Source organism: Anastrepha ludens, chromosome X (genome assembly GCF_028408465.1).
Source record: "Anastrepha ludens isolate Willacy chromosome X, idAnaLude1.1, whole genome shotgun sequence".
NCBI lineage: Eukaryota > Metazoa > Arthropoda > Insecta > Diptera > Tephritidae > Anastrepha > Anastrepha ludens.
In genome coordinates this window covers 2998358-3018467 of record NC_071503.1, presented here as the reverse complement: position 1 = coordinate 3018467, position 20110 = coordinate 2998358, and the positions used below count along the sequence as shown (strand labels likewise).

The window sequence follows — 20110 nt, the reverse complement described above, 5'->3', positions numbered from 1 at the left end:
GAAAGTAAGTGGCGCACTGTCGTTCGTCAGTTTGTGCAGCCTTCTGGTAGCACGACGTTTGGTTCTGTCGCCCGGAGGATGCAATATGTAAAGCCGGCTAAAATAGCTCGCGCATCTCTTCGGGTCCGACGAAGTGCAACCGTTGAAGGTGATAGCCACCTTGTCGTTGTGCTTCGTCGAGTTCGACAGGGACCTTACGGTGGACCAGAGCTTACTCACCCCAGAGGTGAGGTTGCAGGTCTTCAGGTGCTCAACCCATTTAGTCCGCTTATGCTGATTTACCAGTTGCCGGATCTCCAAATTGAGATCCCTTATGCGGGGATCCCCGGGATCGGCCTGGCGTAGGTGGTCACGCTCGTTTGCTAAACTGGCTGCTTCGGCTGGGAAATGAGGACGAATGTCTTTATAACTTCCAGCTGGAATGAAGCGAGCCGCAGCAGCTGTGAGCACCTTGCGGAATGCGCGCTCGCCTACGCGCACATCAGTGGGGATGGGAAGAGCGGCGAAGGTGTCCTCGGTGAAATCCGTGAAGCCGGCCCAATTAGCTTTTTCAAAGTTAACATAGGACCGGTGATTCGCGGAAACGAAGTCGGCAGGTCTCTTAATCGAGACGATAATGGGCAAGTGGTTTGATGCAAGCGATAGCATAGGTCGCCAGGTTATGCTATTTATCAGAGCAGCGCTAGCAATTGTTATGTCAGGCGAGCTGCTGCAATTACCCACTACCCTGGTGGGGGCGTCGTCGTTCACTGTGCTGAATGTCGAGTCGTCTATCTGCTCTGCCAGTTGCTGTCCCCTACGATCATTTGGCAGGCTTGAATGCCAAAGATCGTGATGCGCATTAAAGTCACCTACAACCAATCGGTTTTCACCTCTGATGAGCGCACCTATATCAGGGTGATATCCTGCCGGGCAGCAGGTGACAGGGGTATGTAAATATTAAATATTTCGAGCTCGGCATCGCCTGACCGGATAGCTATACCTTCACATTCTAAGGTACTGTCCCTGCGGTCGATGCCTTCATCGATAAGACGATACTGCACTGAATGGTATACTATGAACGCTAGGCCACCACCGTTGTCTCGCTCGCGATCGTGTCTGTGCACGTTATAGCCCTCCCTGGTGATCAGAGATGACCTGGCGTGCAGCTTTGTTTCTTGGACCGCAGCTATTTTAATACTGTGCCGGCTCATAAAGTCAACTATCTCGTCGACCTTACTCGTAAGTCCGTTGCAGTTGAATTGGAGAAGCTTGAAGCTTCTCGGTGAGGTTAGTGTAATTCGGGGGGTGAGGGACGCGTGGTGTTGTCTACGTTGTCAAAAACTGTTGTTCTGATCTGGCTTAGGTCAGGGCATTTCTTCCAGGATATGATGCACCGACAAATCTGGTATATTGCAGTATGAGCATGGTGGCTTCAAGTCTCCATTTAGTAAATGACTATGAGTGGGAATTTAATGTCCAATTCTTAGACGCAAAAAGGTTCTGATACCCCTGGAAGGAGAGTCAGATGGGAAAATCAGTTTAGTTCCATGGGGATTATGTAATTTGTATGTAGTAGTGTCGATAGGTGGCCTAGTCATGCGTAAGTTTTCCGGCTAAGTAGTTTGACGCATACATCTGTAGATATTTAGGAGTGAGGTGGTTAAAAAAATTTAATGGTTCCGTGCTTTGTAATTTGTAGTACGAGTAATGTCGATAGGTGGCCTAGTCATGCGTGATTTTTTCGGCTAAGTAGTTTGACGCATACATCTGTAGATATTTAGGAGTGAGGTGGTTAAAAAAATTCAATGGCTCCGTGCTTTATTTGCACGTTCATCAGCGACTTCATTACCATTGATACCAGCATGACCAGTAACACACACAATTTTTATTGGGTATTTTTTTGCATATATAATATATCGTATCATATTGATGAGTAACAGATCGTTTTTTGGGTTCTGCAAGGCTTCAGTAACGGATTTTCTGTCGCTGCATGTGACATGTTTTTTGCTGGTTTGGGAAGCAAACATTACTGCTTCATGCAGTGCAGCTGCTTCTGCTATGAAAGCTGAGCAGTATGTAGGCAGGGCAGCGACAGAAAGTGAGGCACCGTCGCTATTTGTCACAGCAAATGTTGTGCTGGCGTCCGATTTGGATCCATCAGTGAATATAAAATCCCATTCCGCTCGAAAAGGTTGAGTAGCTTCGCTGTACACATACAGCACACGTGTTTCAATTTTTCTAAGGCAGAATAATTTATTATAGAAAAAAGATTTAAGGGAAACCCACTGAGGGTGTGTTGGTATTCTCATAAGAATCGGAGTAGATATGATTTCAATTCTTTAGCGAGTATGACGCACCGCGATAGGACCGAAGGCTTTTTGGTTTGCATTGTAAGCCGTAACGATCTTTCGACTATGTTGAACAGAAGTTTGCTCTTGCAGTGCATAATTCTTGGAATTAATATCGTGCGTGATTACCATTCGGAATTCACAAAGAGAACGTTGGTTCGAATCTCGGTGAAACACCAAAATTAAGAAAAAACATTTTTCTAATAGCGGTCGCCCCTCGGCAGGCAATGGCAAACCTCCAAGTGTATTTCTGCCATGAAAAAGCTCCTCATAAAAAAAAATATCTGCCGCTCGGAGTCGGCTTAAAACTGTAGGTCCCTCCATTTTACACCCAAAAAGGGTGCAAGCGCCAATTATATATTGTTGAGGAATGCGAAATAGGGATATGGCAACCCTGATGTAAAATGTCAAAAAGGAATATATTGGAGAAGACAGCCTGGCGCGTTGCTGAGGTCGATCGTAATAAGTCGAATTAATAAACCACTTTTTTTTTAATTGTATTTGTAACTAATTTGAATTGTATTTGTTACTATTTTGAAGTAATAAACGTTTAGAGAGTATAATAGGCGGATTATACCACGCATCACAACAGGTGGCGACGAGGAAATTGGTCTCATAACCTACAAAACTGCAAAGTAGCGAAAATGGCAGAACAAGAGGAACTTATGAAACTGTTGCAGATGCAAAGCAAATTACTGGAGCAATTGACTCAAAGATCAAAGCAGCCAGTAGAAAATTCAAAGGAACAGTTGATGGAGTCATTGGCAAAAAGCATAGCAGAATTTTGCTATGATGCCACAAACGCACTCACATTCGACACGTGGTATGCACGTCACGAAGACGTTTTCTTGGTCGATGGCAAAGATTTGGACGAAGCATCACGTGTTCGCCTCTTAATGAGGAAGCTAAATCCAATTGCGTATAACAAGTATGGAACATATATTTTACCAAAAAATCAACGAGATTTCACATTCGAAGAAACAATCTCCAAGCTGGGAGAAATGTTCGGTGCAAATGAATCGCTCTTCAGTATAAGATACAAATGTTTGCAAATTAGTAAGAATCAACAGGAAGACCTGGTATCGTATGCAGCCAGGGTCAATGCTCAATGTGAAAAATTTAGACTGTCGGAACTTTCGGCAGATCAATTCAAATGCCTCATCTATGTATTTGGGTTGCAAGCGCACACAGAAGCCGACATTCGTATAAAAATATTGGCAAAGCTAGAAGAAGATTCACAGCAAACATTAAACTCTCTGGTGAGCCATGCGAAAAAATTCATCAATCTTAAGAAAGATACAGCAATGGTGGAAGAGACAAAAGCCGTAATAACCAACGCAATACATGCAAATACACGCTAAAGCAAGAAGAAATAGCAAAACAAATAAAGCGAAGATTCCAAAAACACCCTGTTGGAATTGCGGAGACATGCACTATGCAAAATATTGTACATATCACAATCAAAAGTGTAACAAGTGCAACAAATACGGTCATAAGGAGGGGTACTGTAATTCATACAGCGCCAGTAAAAGCAAAAGCACAAAACCTCAGCGACACAAGCAACAACAAACGAGCAACAAAGGTCACAACAGTTGCTTACAAGTAAATTCAATAACGCTTGTTAATCGACGCAAATACACAACAGTAAGCATAAAGCCGATAGAAACCGCAACATCATCGTTTCCGTCGTGTGATGTCAGAATGCAGGTGGACACCGCCTCGGACGTCTCGCTAATCGGAAAGTCCACATGGATACAAATGGGTCAACCGGGAATACGGTTGGAGAACAAATACGTTACCAGCGCATCAAAAGATAAGATTCAACTACTAGCCGAATTTTCTTGTGAAGCTAGGCTAAACGGGGAAGTACAATACTGTAATTTATTCGTAACAAATATTGATTCTTTGAACATCTTAGGAGTTGACTGGTGTGACATTTTCCATATTTGGGAAAAGCCTCTCAATCTCATTTGTAACAACATCATATCGGTTCAAGATCAACAATCTACTATTTTGAAGCATATACAGCAAGACTATGCGGACATATTCAAGCCAGATCTGGAAAGTTGTAGCACAGTTACATCAGCATTGCATCTAAAGCCGGATGTTAAACCAATTTTTCGCGCAAAAAGGCCAGTAGCATATTCCATGCTACCGTACATTGAAAAAAGAACTAAATAGATTACATCAATTAGGGGTTATCACCCCTGTAGAATTTTCTGAATGGGCAGCGCCTATCGTAGCAGTGAAGAAACCGTCTGGCAAGGTTCGGATCTGTGGCGATTATTCATCAGGGCTAAACGCATGGTTAGAGCCGCATCAATATCCGCTGCACACGCCAGAAGAAATTTACGCAAAGGTCGCGGGAAGTCATTGCTTTACCGTAATAGACCCATCAGACGCGTATCTACAGATACCCGTCACAGCAGAGTCAGCCAAGCTGCTCACCATTAACACGCATATGGGTCTGTTTACGTTCAATCGACTCGCACCAGGTATCAAAAGCGCTCCAGGAGCGTTCCAACAAATCATGGACACCACATTGGCAGGCATAGATGACACCGTCGCTTACATAGATGACATCATTATAGGCGGTGCAACCTTTGAGAAACATGTCGAAAACCTTCATAAAGTGGCGCAACAGCTACAGAAGTATAAATTTCGGGTCCAGTTCGACAAATGCAAATTTTTTGCTGCACAGGTAAAATATTTGGGGAACATTTTAAGCAAAACAGGTATAAAACCTGACCCCACCAAAATAAGCCAGATTCTAGCACTACCAGAACCAAAAAATGTGTCAGAAGTCCGAGCATTTCTGGGCAGTGTAAACTATTATGGAAAATTCATCGCAGAAATGTCCAACGTCAGAGCACCTTTGGACAAATTGCTTCATAAAAATGAAAAGTTTAATTGGAACGCTGATTGCCAAAAAGCCTTCCAGCAATTCAAACGCATTTTAAATTCAGATTCAATGCTTACGCATTATAACCCCAATTTACCATTGAAAGTGGCAGCAGACGCCTCCAATAGAGGAATCGGTGCGTTTATTTGTCACGTTTTTCCGGACGGATCAGAGAAGGTTATACAACACGCCTCAAAAGTTTTAACGGATGCAGAGCAAAAGTACTCGCAAATTGAAAAGGAAGCTTTAGCATTAGTTTTTGCGCTAAAGAAGTTCCACAGATTTATTTTTGGACGTAAGTTCACATTGTGCACGGATCATAAGCCGCTAATCGCAATATTTGGTAAAAATAAGGGCATCCCAACGTACGCAGCAAATAGGCTTCAGCGATGGGCACTAATATTGATGATGTACGACTTCAATATCCAATACATTAAAACAACAGAATTTGGATGTGTAGACATGCTTTCGCGCCTTATAGCCAATCACACAAAGCAAGACGAAGACATGGTGATAGCTTGTACGCAAATGGAAGAAGAAATGAACACGATTATTGAAGACCAATGTGAAAAACTTCCGGTGAGTTTTGAAATGATAAGAAAAGCTACAAAGCAATGTTCAACGGCCCAAGCTGTCATAAACGCATTATCAAATGGATGGAAGCAAGAAATAATACCAGAATTACAGCCATTTTATGCACGGAAAGATGCACTCAGCGTGATTCAAGAGTGCCTAATGTTTCATGAACGCATAGTGATTCCGAAGAAATTACAACCACGAATTCTACGTCAACTACACAGAGGACATCCAGGTAGAGAACGCATGAAATTGTTAGCAAGGAGTTACGTGTATTGGCCTGGTGTGGACGAAGATATAGTCTCGTATTCACGAAATTGTCAACTTTGTGCATCAACAGCAAAAATGCCTGTAAAACATACACTACGATCATGGCCGTTAGCAACAAAACCAATGGAACGGTTACACATTGATATAGCAGGACCATGCAATGGGTTTTATTACTTCGTAATCGTAGATGCATTCTCAAAATGGCCTGAAATTTTTCAAATAGAGAATATCACAACGCAAACAATCATTAGCAAGCTAAATGAAACGCTTTCACGTTACGGAGATTGTGACACACTGGTCTCCGATAACGGCACACAGTTTACGAGCGGAGCGTTCGAACAATTCGTAACATCGCGGGGTATTCAACACATAAGGACATCGCCTTATCATCCCCAGTCCAATGGACACGCGGAACGGTTCGTAGATACACTGAAAAGAGCATTAAAAAAAATTAAAAATGGAAGGAACGGATTCAGAAAACTTGCAAACATTTTTGCAAACGTATAGATCCACACCAAATCCGAATGTGGTAGAACGTAAATCTCCGGCAGAAGCCTTCCTTAACCGGAAAATCAAAACAACGTTAGACTTAACTAAGCCACAAACAACGGAAATCAAACAACGAAATTTAAAACAAGAAAAGCAGTTTATTGTCAAACACGGAGCAAAATCTAGAGAATTTTCGAATGGAAGCCTTGTAAACGTTAAATGGCATCAAGGCAATGATACGTTTTGGGTTCCTGGCGTTATCATAGAACGGATTGGTTCAGTGAACTACAATGTCAGAATTGAAGTAAAGGGCAACTCAAAACTGATTAGATCACATGCAAATAAAATGGTAAAACGGTATGGAAACCATACTGGCAATCGCGATGTGACTAAATATTTATGCGACGTTTTTGATCTCACAGAACTACCACGGTTCAATGAAGAAAATCAACCCGTACTACAGCCAGAAACTGTTGAAGTGGCTCCCCTAGTGGAAACCACCTCATCTGGTTCTAATGCACATACAGAAACAAATAGAGGAACATCAACGAGTCGCAGGATTCGTAGACCACCAGCATATTTGAATGAGTATGATACTTCCTAACAAAGAGAGGTGTTGAGGAATGCGAAATAGGGATATGGCAACCCTGATGTAAAATGTCAAAAAGGAATATATTGGAGAAGACAGCCTGGCGCGTTGCTGAGGTCGATCGTAATAAGTCGAATTAATAAACCACTTTTTTTTGAATTGTATTTGTAACTAATTTGAATTGTATTTGTAACTATTTTGAAGTAATAAACGTTTAGAGAGTATAATAGGCGGATTATACCACGCATCACAACATATATATATATATATTGCTCAGTGTACTCCGGATGCGATATCTGGTAGTCCTGCTTCCATTAAGATAGCTTTGGTTGGGGATGTGGGGAAAGCCCGGTGCATCTTCTAGCGGCTTTGTGATATGGTGCTTTCAGTAGCGCTACATGATTTTTGGGGCAGTGACCGTATATAGGCAGGGCAAAACGGATGTTTGATTATATTAAGGCTTTCGTAATACTTATTAGGGTTAAAGTGAAAAATAAAAAGTGTTTAGACGAAAAGTATTTTAAAATATTAAATCGAGATAATAAGCTTATCCTAATATATTTACAATGGTCTTTAAATGTAAGTTTTTCGTCGAAACCAACGCCAAGTATCTCTAGAGTGTTAATGTGGGCGATTACAGTGTTAGAATGGAAAGAGATCTGACTTGATATATTTAAAAAAATCAGTTTTTATCTGGGAAATGTCGTTTAAGTCAGAGAAAATTACCGGATCATCAGGATAAACAAAATGACTAATAGATGGGAGTGGGGAAATTAATGAAGTACTTTCCTTGAAAGCTATGATGAACAATATTACTGAAAGAGGGGAAACTTGTGGTATGCCATTGTGTAAATTTAAAATATTAGAATTGTAGTTGTTGATACTAACAAAAAATTTACGGTTCAGTAAAATAGACTTAATGGTATGGTAAATTTCGTTGCCTACTTTCCAGCGTTTAAATTGCCGAAGAACAATATGAGGTCCTAACCTATCGAAAGCTTTTTCAAAGTCTACGTTAAGAACTGAAACGTGTTTTAGAGAGGATAGAGCGGTAGAGGCAAAGTGTTTAAAATATAGAAGTGGGTCAATCACACTAATACCCCTTTGAAACGCAAATAGATTGTCAGATATGAAACCTTTTTGTATAGCGTAACACAGTAACCGATTTGAAATTATTTTTTCGAAAGCTTCAGACATGCAGAGGAGTAAGGATATAGCTCAATAGTTGGAAATAATGATATTGGGTTCATTAGGTTAAAGGGTAGGAATAATCTTTGCAGTTTCCTGGGCCTGCGGGTAAATACCGTGGTTGAAAATGTTGTTATAGAGATTTACGAGTTTGTTTCTAAGACTGTATGGGAGAGTTTTGAGGGGGAATAAGGGATTTTGTCCGCTCCGGCGTTTTGCCGGTCATTGAGCAAATAGTAGTCTTAAAACCTTCTAGCGTAATCGGTAAATCAGAAATGATGACTTTGGGACAGGGTGAAGAGTTGTTGTAGGGTTCAGATAGGATTTGTTTCTTTAGGGTATTGAAATTTGTATGGAAATTAGATGAATGTAAATAACACAGGCCGACAAAATTTAACCAACATTCAGACCCAGAAACCAGACTATATATTTCCGAAGGTTTATGACGCGCTGCATCCAAATCTGGCCTCAGAATTGCTCTATCAGCTCTGGTTTTCGACATTTCCTAACCTAAAAGTGCAAAAAACACCGTTTTTGCCCATATTTGAGGTTATGTAGCCTTGCAGATCTTTTCTTTCTTTCTTTAAAGGATGGCATCTTTGAATACAAGCCTTCTTTTTTCAAATGGCGTTGAGTTTGCTCAAATATCATTTTTTTCACTGAGATATCGCATTTTGAAATTTTCATGTTTCTAAATTTTCCTACACCTGAAAATCGATTGAGATAACATAGACATGATATAGTCGATTACAAATTTTCTTGAATTGAGTCTTATTTTTCTTAAAAATTGGTCTCACACCATAAGTGTGCTGACTCACCACACCCCTACACTATCTAACCTTTGGGTACCGAGTCACACACAGCCCTAACCTATGATAGGGGTTGTTTCTAGGGGGCTTGTATTTAAAGATGCCATCCTCTAATTTTGGAGAAAAAAAACATCTGCAAGGCTACATAACCTCAAATATGGGCAAAAACGGTGTTTTTGCACTTTTAGGTTAATATATCTCGAAAACCAGAGCTGATAGAGCAATTCTGAGGCCAGATTTGGATTCAGCGCATCAAAATCCTTCGAAAATATATACTCCGGTTTCTGGGTCTGAGATGCTGTCGGCCTGTGTAATCCCTCCAGGTGGCTGAAAACTCCGCGGAAATATCTTATGCACAGTAGATCGGACCTCTTTGGGAGTGGACGAATTTTACATATGTAGTTGCGTTGGGCTGATCCTGTAAAAGATTTCATTTCTGTCCAAATATGCCAGAGTGATTTTGGCCGTTAGTGTTTTTAATGCTTTCCTTTTTGCTAACTTTAACTCTCTCTTAAATACTGCGTTCACTTTTTTAAATCTTACAAGGTTGTCTAATGTTCTACTTTGTTTATAACTGGCCCACAGTGGCCCTTTCAAACTTACTCATCTAACACCCCTCTCTCTCTGGATCCAACCTGTCGAAATTTTGATGATTTTCGAGAATTTTTTTAACAAGGAAGGAATAATCAGAAATTGCTTAAACTTGAAGGGTATTTCATTTATATTTTTAAGTAGACTTTTAAATTTTTTCAAGCCATTTCCGCTGGGAATAGTGACGTTAGAGCTTGCTGTCCATGGGCGATCACCATCCAAGTATCTTGTTGGTGGGCATATCTGAAGTTGCAATTTTTCTCTGTTATGTTTTTTTAACCACATGTTTCCTTAGAATATGAACCTAATTGTGATAAAATAATATTGAAAATTGCATGTTTTTGTAGTGATGCTTGAACACAATGCCATTTTTTCCCACCATATTTCTTCATCCATTTTGCTAAATATTTTTAATGATAGTATAATCCCAAAATTAAGTTCATATGAATGAGAATTGAATAAAGAATACTCCAAAAAATCTTCATAACGATTGGTAGATAAATTTTTGAGCTAGAGTGCCCACTAGTTGAAAAAAAGGCGCTTCGACAAAAACGCGTTTGAAATAAAGCATCGCATTGTAAGCGCTACGGTGCCGCACCAACGGGCGGTCATTTAAGTGAGCATAGAATCGGGTATAATTCGAATTTCGCTTTAAAATTTTTACATTTTCTTGTGTAGTTATACTAACAACTTATGCAATAAAAAAAACTCGACTTTTTTATCAGTCTAAACTGGTTTCCCCCCTTAAGGGGTTATACGCAGTTATGAAGCAAATAAAAGACGGGTTGTCAAGGATTTATCCTGAAGAAACTTCAGAATATTTTAATTTGAAAATTTTTGGCGGTTATAAAAGCATCCTTCAAGAACGTAACAAAATTTTTTATTTATGAAAATGTTGATTATAGAGCGCGCTGCAGGCGATTTCTGGAACCTCCTTTAAAAAAAGACGATTTACGGTGTACATCGTAACTCAGTATTGGATTATCTGAAATCAAAAAACCAAACAAATTTTGTTAATATATTAGATTATCTAGTAATTAATCGTTCGGCTAATCAAAATAGTGAATTTTCACAAAATGGCAGCTTTTAAAAGAAATGATTTCGATTTTTACGTTAAAATTTGGCCGTAAATTGATTATAAAATGGAAAATAAGTATCAGATTTACAAAAGGAACGATTAATTACTAGAAAATGTATATTTAAAGATTGAGTTAAAACGGTTGACCGATCAAACAAGCCGTTTTCGAGATATCGTGTACACCGACTTGAAAAATGCCGTTTTGAAAAAAACACGTTTAAAGTTTCAATACCTACCTTAAAACGTGCCGAGGCATCTCTACATATTTAGGTATAACTCCGAAAGTATTGCTTAGATCTATTTCAAATTTCGTGCGTATACTTTTGAATATATGTACATTACAAAAATGCAATAAAAAAATCGATTTTTTTGAAAGTCATAACTGCGTATAACCCCTTAATGATGGAGTGCCCTAAAGTGGGCTCCAGGCATTGAAATAACCGAGAAAGATGTAGGAAAGGCGAAAAATGATTAGGATATTTTACAGTTCCCTGGGCGGAATATAGCAGGTTATAATTGAAAATTTAAAGCCAATGTCTATTTCAACTGCTAAAGCGGAGATATTGGATGAAATGGAGATAGCTTTATTGTCGAAAGATTTTTTTACAAAAAGGTCCAATACCTTGTTTGCATGAAGAATTTTGAGGGAGGTGGTGGAAAATTTATTGTACTTGTTTGGGGGGAAAAGCTGTTTTGTTGTGTGGGAGGTGTGTCTTTTGCAAAGCAATAACAGGGAGAAAATTCATTTATAAAAATGTTAAGGTCTGGATAGTTGTTTAGTAGACATATTAGATTCCATTGCAAAATTGTCATTGCTTAATCTGATATATTGTCGGATAAATAATCGGATTGGGATATTGTACTTAATGTAGAAAATTTTTATGAAAAGAATTCGATCTTTTTTAAGTCATCGACTGAGTTTATTGGTGATGTAGTTTGATTTGAGAGGTTAATGCTTTTATTAGTGTGGCTATTGCTTTCTGTATTAAGGCTTGAAATGTGGCTGTGTTGAAGTTTAGTTGATTCCTTTTTTTATTGTTTATAACTGAGGAAAGAGATGTTGAAAGCAGGTTTGTATTACTTTGTTGTTGGTTGCGTGTTGAGAAAGGTGGTGAAGAAGTTTTTTTGTAATTTTGTTGTTGGTTATTTGGAATATTGTTAGAGACTGAAGTAAGGGAGCGGAGAAGATATAAGATAATCTTTAGTTACAGTAGAAAAATAAATTTAAATTTTATCGAATTGAAATGGAAAACATCAATATTAATTTTAAAATTTCCGTTTAAATGTTTGTTTGCCAGAAATCTCTTAGCAATACTGCAGTTTTTTACCATTAACAAAAGATTTCTATCTTTTAAGTCCGTGATTTTCATGGGATCTGAGCTTATATTTTGCAGGGCTTTATGCGCGGTAAAACACGTCCCATACATGGACGGGGAATGCTGCTGGAGTGACAGTCCTTGGCCGGGTGGTTCCGGTAACGTAGAACCGACTGCCATGGGAACTACAGTCCCATGTACATAATATGCATCGGATTTGGCAACATAAGAACACGTTTGAAAATGTATTTAGGTTTGAGGCATTGTCCCGCTGGACTCCACATAGACATTAGAGCCGGAACCGATCTCGGTACTGGAACCATCAGTGAAAATGCGAAAACCGTGTTGGCCGGGATCACTTTCAGAGTTTGGCCATAACTGAGTTTCTGGCAGCACCACACTGTATCTTTTTACAAGAACGACTCTTGATGGCATGGAGTCAAGGGTCCAATGCCGGACAGGGTCCGTCCAATTCCCATTGTGTTTCAGCCTGCATATTGCCTTCAAGGCCTCTCCTTGGATGAAAACATCACGTGGTGGTAGACTAACCAGAACATCTAATGCTGGGCCTGAAGTAGTCGGAAAAACTCCGGTGAAACGGCGAAGATACTCATGACATAAAAAGTCTGCATTCACCCAATTCGAATTTATTTGCAGTGTGAAAAGTTTAATTTATTTTATTGCACTGTGGAACAAATTCAGGTTAGCAAAAATTAGGTCCATTCTGAGAGTGTCGAGTGAAAATAGAGGCGAAATTAAAGGACACGTATCGCGCCGTTTGTTTATGTTAGTTCGAATTTTTTTTTAATCGGCCTTCGAAGTTTGCAGTCAAATGCCGATTTTCAGTATATTGTTTATATGGTTTTTTTTCTATAACTCGTCGACTAATTAATATTTTTTCAATCTGTAAAAGCCAAATTATTGCTAGAGACCTGTGCAACAATTACAATTTTTGAAAAAATTGATTTCGAAAATTTGTATGGTACTTATGAGGCAATATGTTGGAAAAATAATTTTTTTTTTCATGTTTTTTGAAAATATTTTCCACAAAACTAAGTGTTTTTTACTTTTTTTGTGGTCTATAATACGCTTCTCAGTTTCTTTATTGAATTTCATTTGAAAAAAAAATTGTCTTAGTCAATAATTTGCGCTTTAGGCATACAGTCATAATACAAAACTTGCGTTTTTTGAGCTTAATATTAATTTTTTTCTCATTTTTTATTTACCAATTTTGTTCAGTGTTGGTTTTGAAGAAACATAGAAAAAGAAAATATAAAAATATGGAAAACAATATAATTTTGAAATGTTAATAATGAAAAGTTTTAAGTAGAAAAATAAAATAAATTAAATTAATAATTTGGCCAGCTGCCGTTTAGCAGGCGACTGTGGATCAACATCACTGCTCTCTCTAATGTCTTGGTCATCGTCATCATCATCAGAGAGATCGATTATTTCGACCAACAGATATATTGGATTTTCATCTGTGTCTTCCCCTTCTTCCTCTGTTTCCTCGTCTTCCTCTTCTTCAAAGGTGTTTTAATACCACCAACAAATTTCAGCGAGTATCGCATCGAGATTTCTTTCCTCTGTACCTGAAACGAAAATAGTTTTCAATCGTTAACATGTCTAAATTGTGCACTCTGACCAAGATATTAGAAAAATCTAGGAATTCAAAATATGCACACTCTATAGTTACCTTATTTCAAATGGAAGCGCAGTTTGGTGATGACGTTCGCCTTGCTCATCAGATTCAGTTGGCAACTGTTGAGCGAGTTTTTCAAGATGCTGATGCAAGAGATGAATTTTGTATGACATATTAACGCCAATTTCAGCGAAAGCTGCCAACATGTTTGCAACAGATTGCCTGTAGTTTTCTTCGCGTTCTTTACCCAAAAGTCCTTTGATGACTATTTTCAATGCGAGCCATGCATTTAATTCTCGGTCTGTCAGAACTTGCTCAAAATCTTGACGACTCATTAGTTTCCGTATGTCGGGACCATTAACAACCCCTTCCTGAATTTTGGCCTTACTTAGTCTTGGGAAAATGTCTTTCAAGCGGTTGAATACTGCTGGTCTGTTTGCGATACATTTCAAAAAATTTTTAGCAATGCCAAGTTTAATGTGGAGCAACGGCAACAAAATTTTCATTTCAGGAACAAGACTTTCGTGTAGCCTATTGTCATTAGGCCATTTTCGCCCAATTCGACTACTCCAGTTATGTTGTTTGTACTGGTTTCTTCCTTTAATACCTTCTCCGTATCGTGAATCCCAATCGCACAAAAAACACGAATATTTTGGACGGCCAGATGCTGTTAAGACTGAAATCAAGGAAACTACTTTGAGGTCGCAGCAAATGCGCCATTGGTGTTCGTTATATTTGACTACTTCCAGAATATCTTTCAATTTATCGAAAGTTTCACTAGTGTCAGTGCTATACGCAATCGGAACAGAAGGCATTCTATTTGTCTTGTGCAAAAGCACAACTTTTAAGCTGATTAGTGAACTATCGATAAAGAGACGCCAATCATCTTTTTTATAGGTTAACCCTATCGCCTCCATTAACTTTTCAATATCGTTGCAATAAGCGAAATTTTTTGCATCATTGACATTTTGTAACTCTTTTTGGCGTTTTCGATATGCTGTTACTTTTGTACCTTTCGTCAGCAAATTATTTCCTTTCAAAAATGAAGCCAGTCGTTCTGATTTTTTCTGAGTCAAACACAAATTTGCAACAATTCCATCCAATTGGTTTTGTGTTATTAGGATTGGGTCCTTTGATGTTTTATAGGATGTACCTTCACCAGGGTTGAATTCTGAGGAGAAATCCATGGGTGTAGCAGCGGTGGTTGTTGTACTGATACCTGTTTGAAGATCAGTACTTCGGGATGTTGGTACTGGAACGAATTCTGAGTGCGGTAATGGTAATTGGACACTTGACACTGCTAGATAAGTTTTATTTTGGGTTTTTTACATTAGTTTTATGTAATGAATGTGTGTATATCGCACAAATTTTCGACTGATACTATATTTTTTTCCATGATATTTATGTGATGGATTGAAAACTATATTTTAGATAAGAAAAAAGCGAAAAACAATGAGTTGCTTGCCAGATATTAAGAAATAATAAGGAAAACGTTAATTTTTCGAACATTTTGTGACTTTCGTCTAAGTAGCTGCCAAAGTATTTAATCCCGTAATTTTCTTTTCAAATTACATTTATTAAAGAAACTGAGAAGCATATTATAGACCACACAAAATGCATAAAAAAAAATAATTTTTCCAACATTTTGCTTCATAAGTACCACAAAAATTTTCGAAATCAATTTTTTCAAAAATTGTAATTGTTGCACAGGTCTCTAGCAATAATTTGGCTTTTACAGATTGAAAAAATATCAATTAGACGACGAGTTATAGCCAAAAAACCATATAAACAATATACAGAAAATCGGCATTTGACTGCAAACTTCGAAGGCCGATCAAAAAAAAATTCGAACTAACATAAACAAACGGCGCGATACGGGTCTTCTAATTTCGCCTCTATTTTCACCCGCCCCTCTCAGAATGGACCTAATTTTTGCTAACCTGAATTTGTTCCACAGTGTTATTATTAATTTATGATTCAATTATTCATTAGGTTGCTTTTAACAGTTTTGTATTTATTTATTAAGAAATAACTCTTACACGAAATTCAGTATCAATACCTTAATTAAATTTGTAATAATATCACATTAAATAAAAAGAGAATTCGAATTGAACATAAAAAGTCTCCGCTCACTTCAAGAACAATTAAAAGAAAAGTAATACGATTTAATAAATTCATGATAGTTAGTCGGATAGCCACGCCTTTTTATGACCTCTCGTAGGCGATTTTTCATTAACCCAACTAAATTTTCAGTTATTTCTGGACATAGCCATTTAGCACTTCTTTGCTGGGTAGAGTACGCTGCCGGATTTTCTTATCGAGTACGTCCCATAAGTGCTCTAAGGGGTTTAGGTTTGATGATTGCGGTGGGGTATGCAGTTGTTTTGGAAAATTATAAAGCAACCACAGCTTAACAATCTCAGCCGTGTCCTTCGGGTCATTGTCCTGCTGAACAATAAATCTTGCACCTAGTCCCAGTTTGGTTGCACTCTCTCATAAATTAGTTTTTAAAATAAGATAATCATGTTTGCTCATGGTCGATTCTATAAAGTGCATTTTACTAAGCTTGCCATGCACTCCCACATCATGGCACCTCCACCACCGTGCTTTACCGTAGGTACTGGGTTTTGCCTATCGATTGCTGTTCCGAGTTTCCTCCATACAATCTTGCGACCTTTTATCCTAAAAATGCAGAATTTACTATCATTTGAGAAAATAACTCTGTTCCAAAATTCAGGAGACTTATTTAAGTGCTCCTTTGCAAAGGCTATCCGCCTAAGTCGATTTATTCGTGAAATGAAGAGCTTTTTTCGTGTGGTAAGGGTCTCCCGATGAATGTCGTTAATGAGCTGTCTGTAAACTGTCTGATCCAGCAATTGTCGGTCTGTTTTGTCCTGGATCTCGTCCACGTAGTTGAGGAAGTGTCTCCTGATGTGCCTGGGAGGTGGCTCAGGCTCGAGCAGGTGTCTGCTTGGGTGAGGCCTACGGTGACACCCTAGCAGAAACTGCTTGCCGAGCATTTTGTTGTGCTCCTTAACAGGGAGCACGTGAGCCTCATCATGCAGGTCTTGAATTGGGGACATCAGGAGACATCCTGTCGCGGTCCTAATGGCAGTATTTTGGCAGGTCTGGAGCTTCGTCCACTGCGTATCACTGGTTCCAGGCGACCAGACAGGCGCGGCATAGTTGAGAACCGGTCGGCCTATTGCTTTGAAAGTCGACAGCAACATTTCTTTGTCTTTGCCCCTAGTGCTGCCGGCGAGCGACTTGAGGACCTTGTTGCGATTCTGTACTCTCGTTGCAATAGCGGTTGTGTGCGCTGAGAAGGAGAGCTAGCTGTCAAAGGTGACTCCCAAAATTCTGGGGTTATTTACCGTCGGTATTGGGGTATCATAGACGTGCACCTGAAGTTGCAGCTTGACCTCTTTTGTCCAGGTGGTAAAAAGGGTCGCCGTGGATTTAGTGGGAAAAAGTTTTAAGTTTCTCGTAGTGAAGAAGCGAGAAAGGCGGGCGAGGTAGTCGTTTACTTTGGTACATAGGCCATCAATGTCATTGCCTGACGCCATTATCGTGCAGTCGTCGGCGTATGAGACCAGTGAGACTCCCTCTGGTGGCTGGGGGAGTTTCGAAATATAGAAATTAAAAAGCAAGGGTGAAAGGACACCACCCTGCGGTACTCCTTGCTTTATTTTTCTCTGTTCTGAAGTTTGGTCTCGAAATATCACCGACGAGTGAAGACCACTCAGGTAGTTCGCGGTCCACCTCTTCAGCCCTGGCGGGAGTGTCGACTGTAAAATGTCATCTAGTAGCGTGGAATGGCTGAATGTATCGAAAGCCTTTTGTAGGTCCAACGCTACTAGGACAGTCCTCTTGCAGGGGCGGTTTTGGTTTAGTCCGCGGTTTACCTGGGTGTTCATGACGGTGAGTGCCATGGTGGTGCTGTGCACTCTACGGAAACCATGCTGGCGTGGGGCTGGAGTCAAGTGTTCTGTGAGGAGTGGGAGTAGAAAGACTTCAAGAGTCTTCACTACTGGGGAAAGGAGAGTTATCGGACGATAAGACTCCCCTTGGTTGGCGGGTTTCCCAGGCTTCAGTAGTGGGACCACTCTCCCTAATTTCCACTTATCAGGAATGATGAGAGTGGCCATGGACAGGTTGAAGACCTTAGTGAGGAATTCTACTCACAATGGACCCAGTTTTTTCAACATCGGCATGTTTAGTCCGTCGGGGCCAATGGCTTTTGATGGTTTCATGTGTTTGATGGCCCCCTGAACCTCGTCGCTGGTGAAAGTAAGCGGTGCACTGTTGTAGGGCAGTTTGTGCAACCGTCTGGTGGCACAACGTTTGGATCTGTCGACCGGGGGATGCAGTATAAATTGCCGGCTAAAATAGCTCGCGCATCTCTTCGGGTCCGACGAAGTACGACCGTTGAAGGTGATATCCACCTTGTCGTTGTGCTTCGTCGGGTTCGACAGGCACCTTACGGTGGACCAGAGCTTGCTCACACCAGAGGTGAAGTTACAGGACTTCAGATGCTCTACCCATTTGGTCCGCTTATGTTGGGTGACCAGTTGCCGGATCTCCGAATTGAGATCCTTTATTCGAGGGTTCCCGGGATCGGCCTGGCGTAGACGGTCACGCTCGTTTGCCATAACGGCTGCTTCGGCTGGGAAATCGGGACGTAATTCCCGGATCCGTCCAGCAGGTCTGAAGCGAGCCGCGGCGACTGTGATCGCCTTGCGGAATGAGCGTTCGCCTGCGCGCACATCGGTGGGAGTGGGTAGGGCTGCGAAGATGTCCTCAGTAAATTCCGCGAATCTGGTCCCATCAGCTTTGTTAAAGTTGACGTATGACCGGTGATCCGCGGAAACGAAGTCGGCAAGTTTCTCGATCGAGATGATAATGGGCAAGTGGTCTGATGCAAGCGATAGCATAGGTCGCCAGGTTATGCTATTTATCAGACCAGCGCTAGCAATTGTTATGTCAGGCGAGCTGCTGCAATTGCCCACTACCCTAGTGGGGGCGTCGTCGTTTACAGTGCTGAACGTCGAATCGTCTATCTGCTCTGTCAATAGCTGTCCCCTACGATCATTTGGCAGGCTTGAATGCCAAAGATGGTGATGCGCGTTAAAGTCACCTACTACCAATCGGTTTCTCCCCTGATGAGCGCACCAACATCAGGGAGATATCCTGCCGGGCAGCAGGTGACAGGGGGTATGTAAATATTAAATATTTCGAGCTCGGCATCGCCTGACCGGATAGCTATACCTTCACATTCTAAGGTACTGTCCCTGCGGTTGATGGCTTCATCGATAAGACGATACTGCACTGAATGGTATACTATGAACGCTAGGCCACCACCGTTGTCTCGCTCGCGGTCCTTTCTGTGCACTTTGTAGCCGTCCCTGGTAATCAGGCGGAGCTAGCGTGCAGTTTTGTCTCCTGGACCGCAGCTATCTTGATTCCAAGCCGGCTCATGAAGTCGACTATTTCGTCAATCTTGCTCGTGAGTCCGTTGCAGTTTAGTTGTAAAAGCTTGAAGCTTCGCGGGAGTATTGTCGTAACTCGGGAGGTGAGGGATGCGTGATGTTGTCTGCGTTGGTCCTGCTGTGCGTTCCGCAAAATGGGTTTTGGCCTGCAATGTTGACTGATGGCCGCGCCACTGGGGGCGGTTGCGGGTGCAGAGCTCTGCAGCAGGGGGCAGCAACGTAGTCGCGTGTCCACTCACGGGTGGTGTGCTGGCCAGAGCACCTCCGAAAATGGCACCAGCCACTGCAGGAATTGCATTGGACAGTTGTCAAGTTCCGAGGAACTACGGTCTGACACACGGAGCAGACTGTGCGGGGGACCAAGAGCTGCTGGTTTGTCCCCGCACTGGGGTAGGAGCAGGAGGGTTGTGGGTTAGAGAGGGAGTTGTGTTGCTCGTGGGGGCTCCTTACCGTTGAGGTGTTGTTGGTGGCGGCAGTGTGATGTGCCGGCACTGAGGGCAGTGCAGCCGTAGAGGTAGGGGCCGCCTGTAAGCGGGAGCAACACGTGGCCACAACCTTGTGGACCACTCCCTGTGTGGAGTTCGGGTGGAGCCGTTTGTGGCAAATGCAGCAGTAGAATACCTCTGGTCCGGGGTTGGGTTCGAAGCCAGCCGGGAAGAGAAGTATTTGGAGCAAACTAGCTGCAATGAGTTGCTCCTGTGACGAAAGATTGGGGGTAGGATACGGTACACTAGACAGGGCTAGTTTACTGGGGCGGCAGCCCTTGGTCGGGAAAAACCCGAGTCATTCCGGTAACGTAGAACCGGCTGCCATGGGAATGTCGAAGCGAATGGTGATTGTT

The 20110-nt window shown here is 41.0% G+C and overlaps 3 protein-coding genes across 7 annotated transcripts in view; 1 reads left to right on the top strand and 2 right to left on the bottom strand.

Moving 5' to 3' along the window:
• Positions 1-20110, bottom strand: part of LOC128869257 (adapter molecule Crk) — a 149734-nt gene that overhangs the window by 68368 nt on the left and 61256 nt on the right. The window lies entirely within an intron of this gene.
• Positions 3759-7171, top strand: LOC128869407 (uncharacterized protein K02A2.6-like). The gene is made up of 3 exons (XM_054111958.1): positions 3759-4395; positions 4502-6494; positions 6586-7171. The coding sequence occupies exons 1-3, from the start codon at positions 3759-3761 to the stop codon at positions 7169-7171; spliced, it is 3216 nt and encodes a 1071-aa protein (XP_053967933.1).
• On the bottom strand, positions 13255-15360 carry LOC128869255 (uncharacterized). The gene is made up of 2 exons (XM_054111789.1): positions 13835-15360; positions 13255-13730 (listed from the first exon to the last, which is right to left on the bottom strand). The coding sequence occupies exons 1-2, from the start codon at positions 14965-14967 to the stop codon at positions 13694-13696; spliced, it is 1170 nt and encodes a 389-aa protein (XP_053967764.1). The 5' UTR covers positions 14968-15360; the 3' UTR covers positions 13255-13693.

Excerpts from the sequence above, each read along its gene's own strand:
- LOC128869255 (XM_054111789.1), bottom strand. The coding sequence starts at position 14,967 with ATGGATTTCTCCTCAGAATTCAACCCTGGTGAAGGTACATCCTATAAA. Across the intron at positions 13,731-13,834 it reads GCGCTTCCATTTGAAATAAG|GTACAGAGGAAAGAAATCTC; the intron begins GTAACTATAGAG and ends TTTTCGTTTCAG.
- LOC128869407 (XM_054111958.1), top strand. The coding sequence starts at position 3,759 with ATGCACTATGCAAAATATTGTACATATCACAATCAAAAGTGTAACAAG. Across the intron at positions 4,396-4,501 it reads ATTCAAGCCAGATCTGGAAA|AACTAAATAGATTACATCAA; the intron begins GTTGTAGCACAG and ends CATTGAAAAAAG. Across the intron at positions 6,495-6,585 it reads TCCAATGGACACGCGGAACG|ATCCACACCAAATCCGAATG; the intron begins GTTCGTAGATAC and ends GCAAACGTATAG.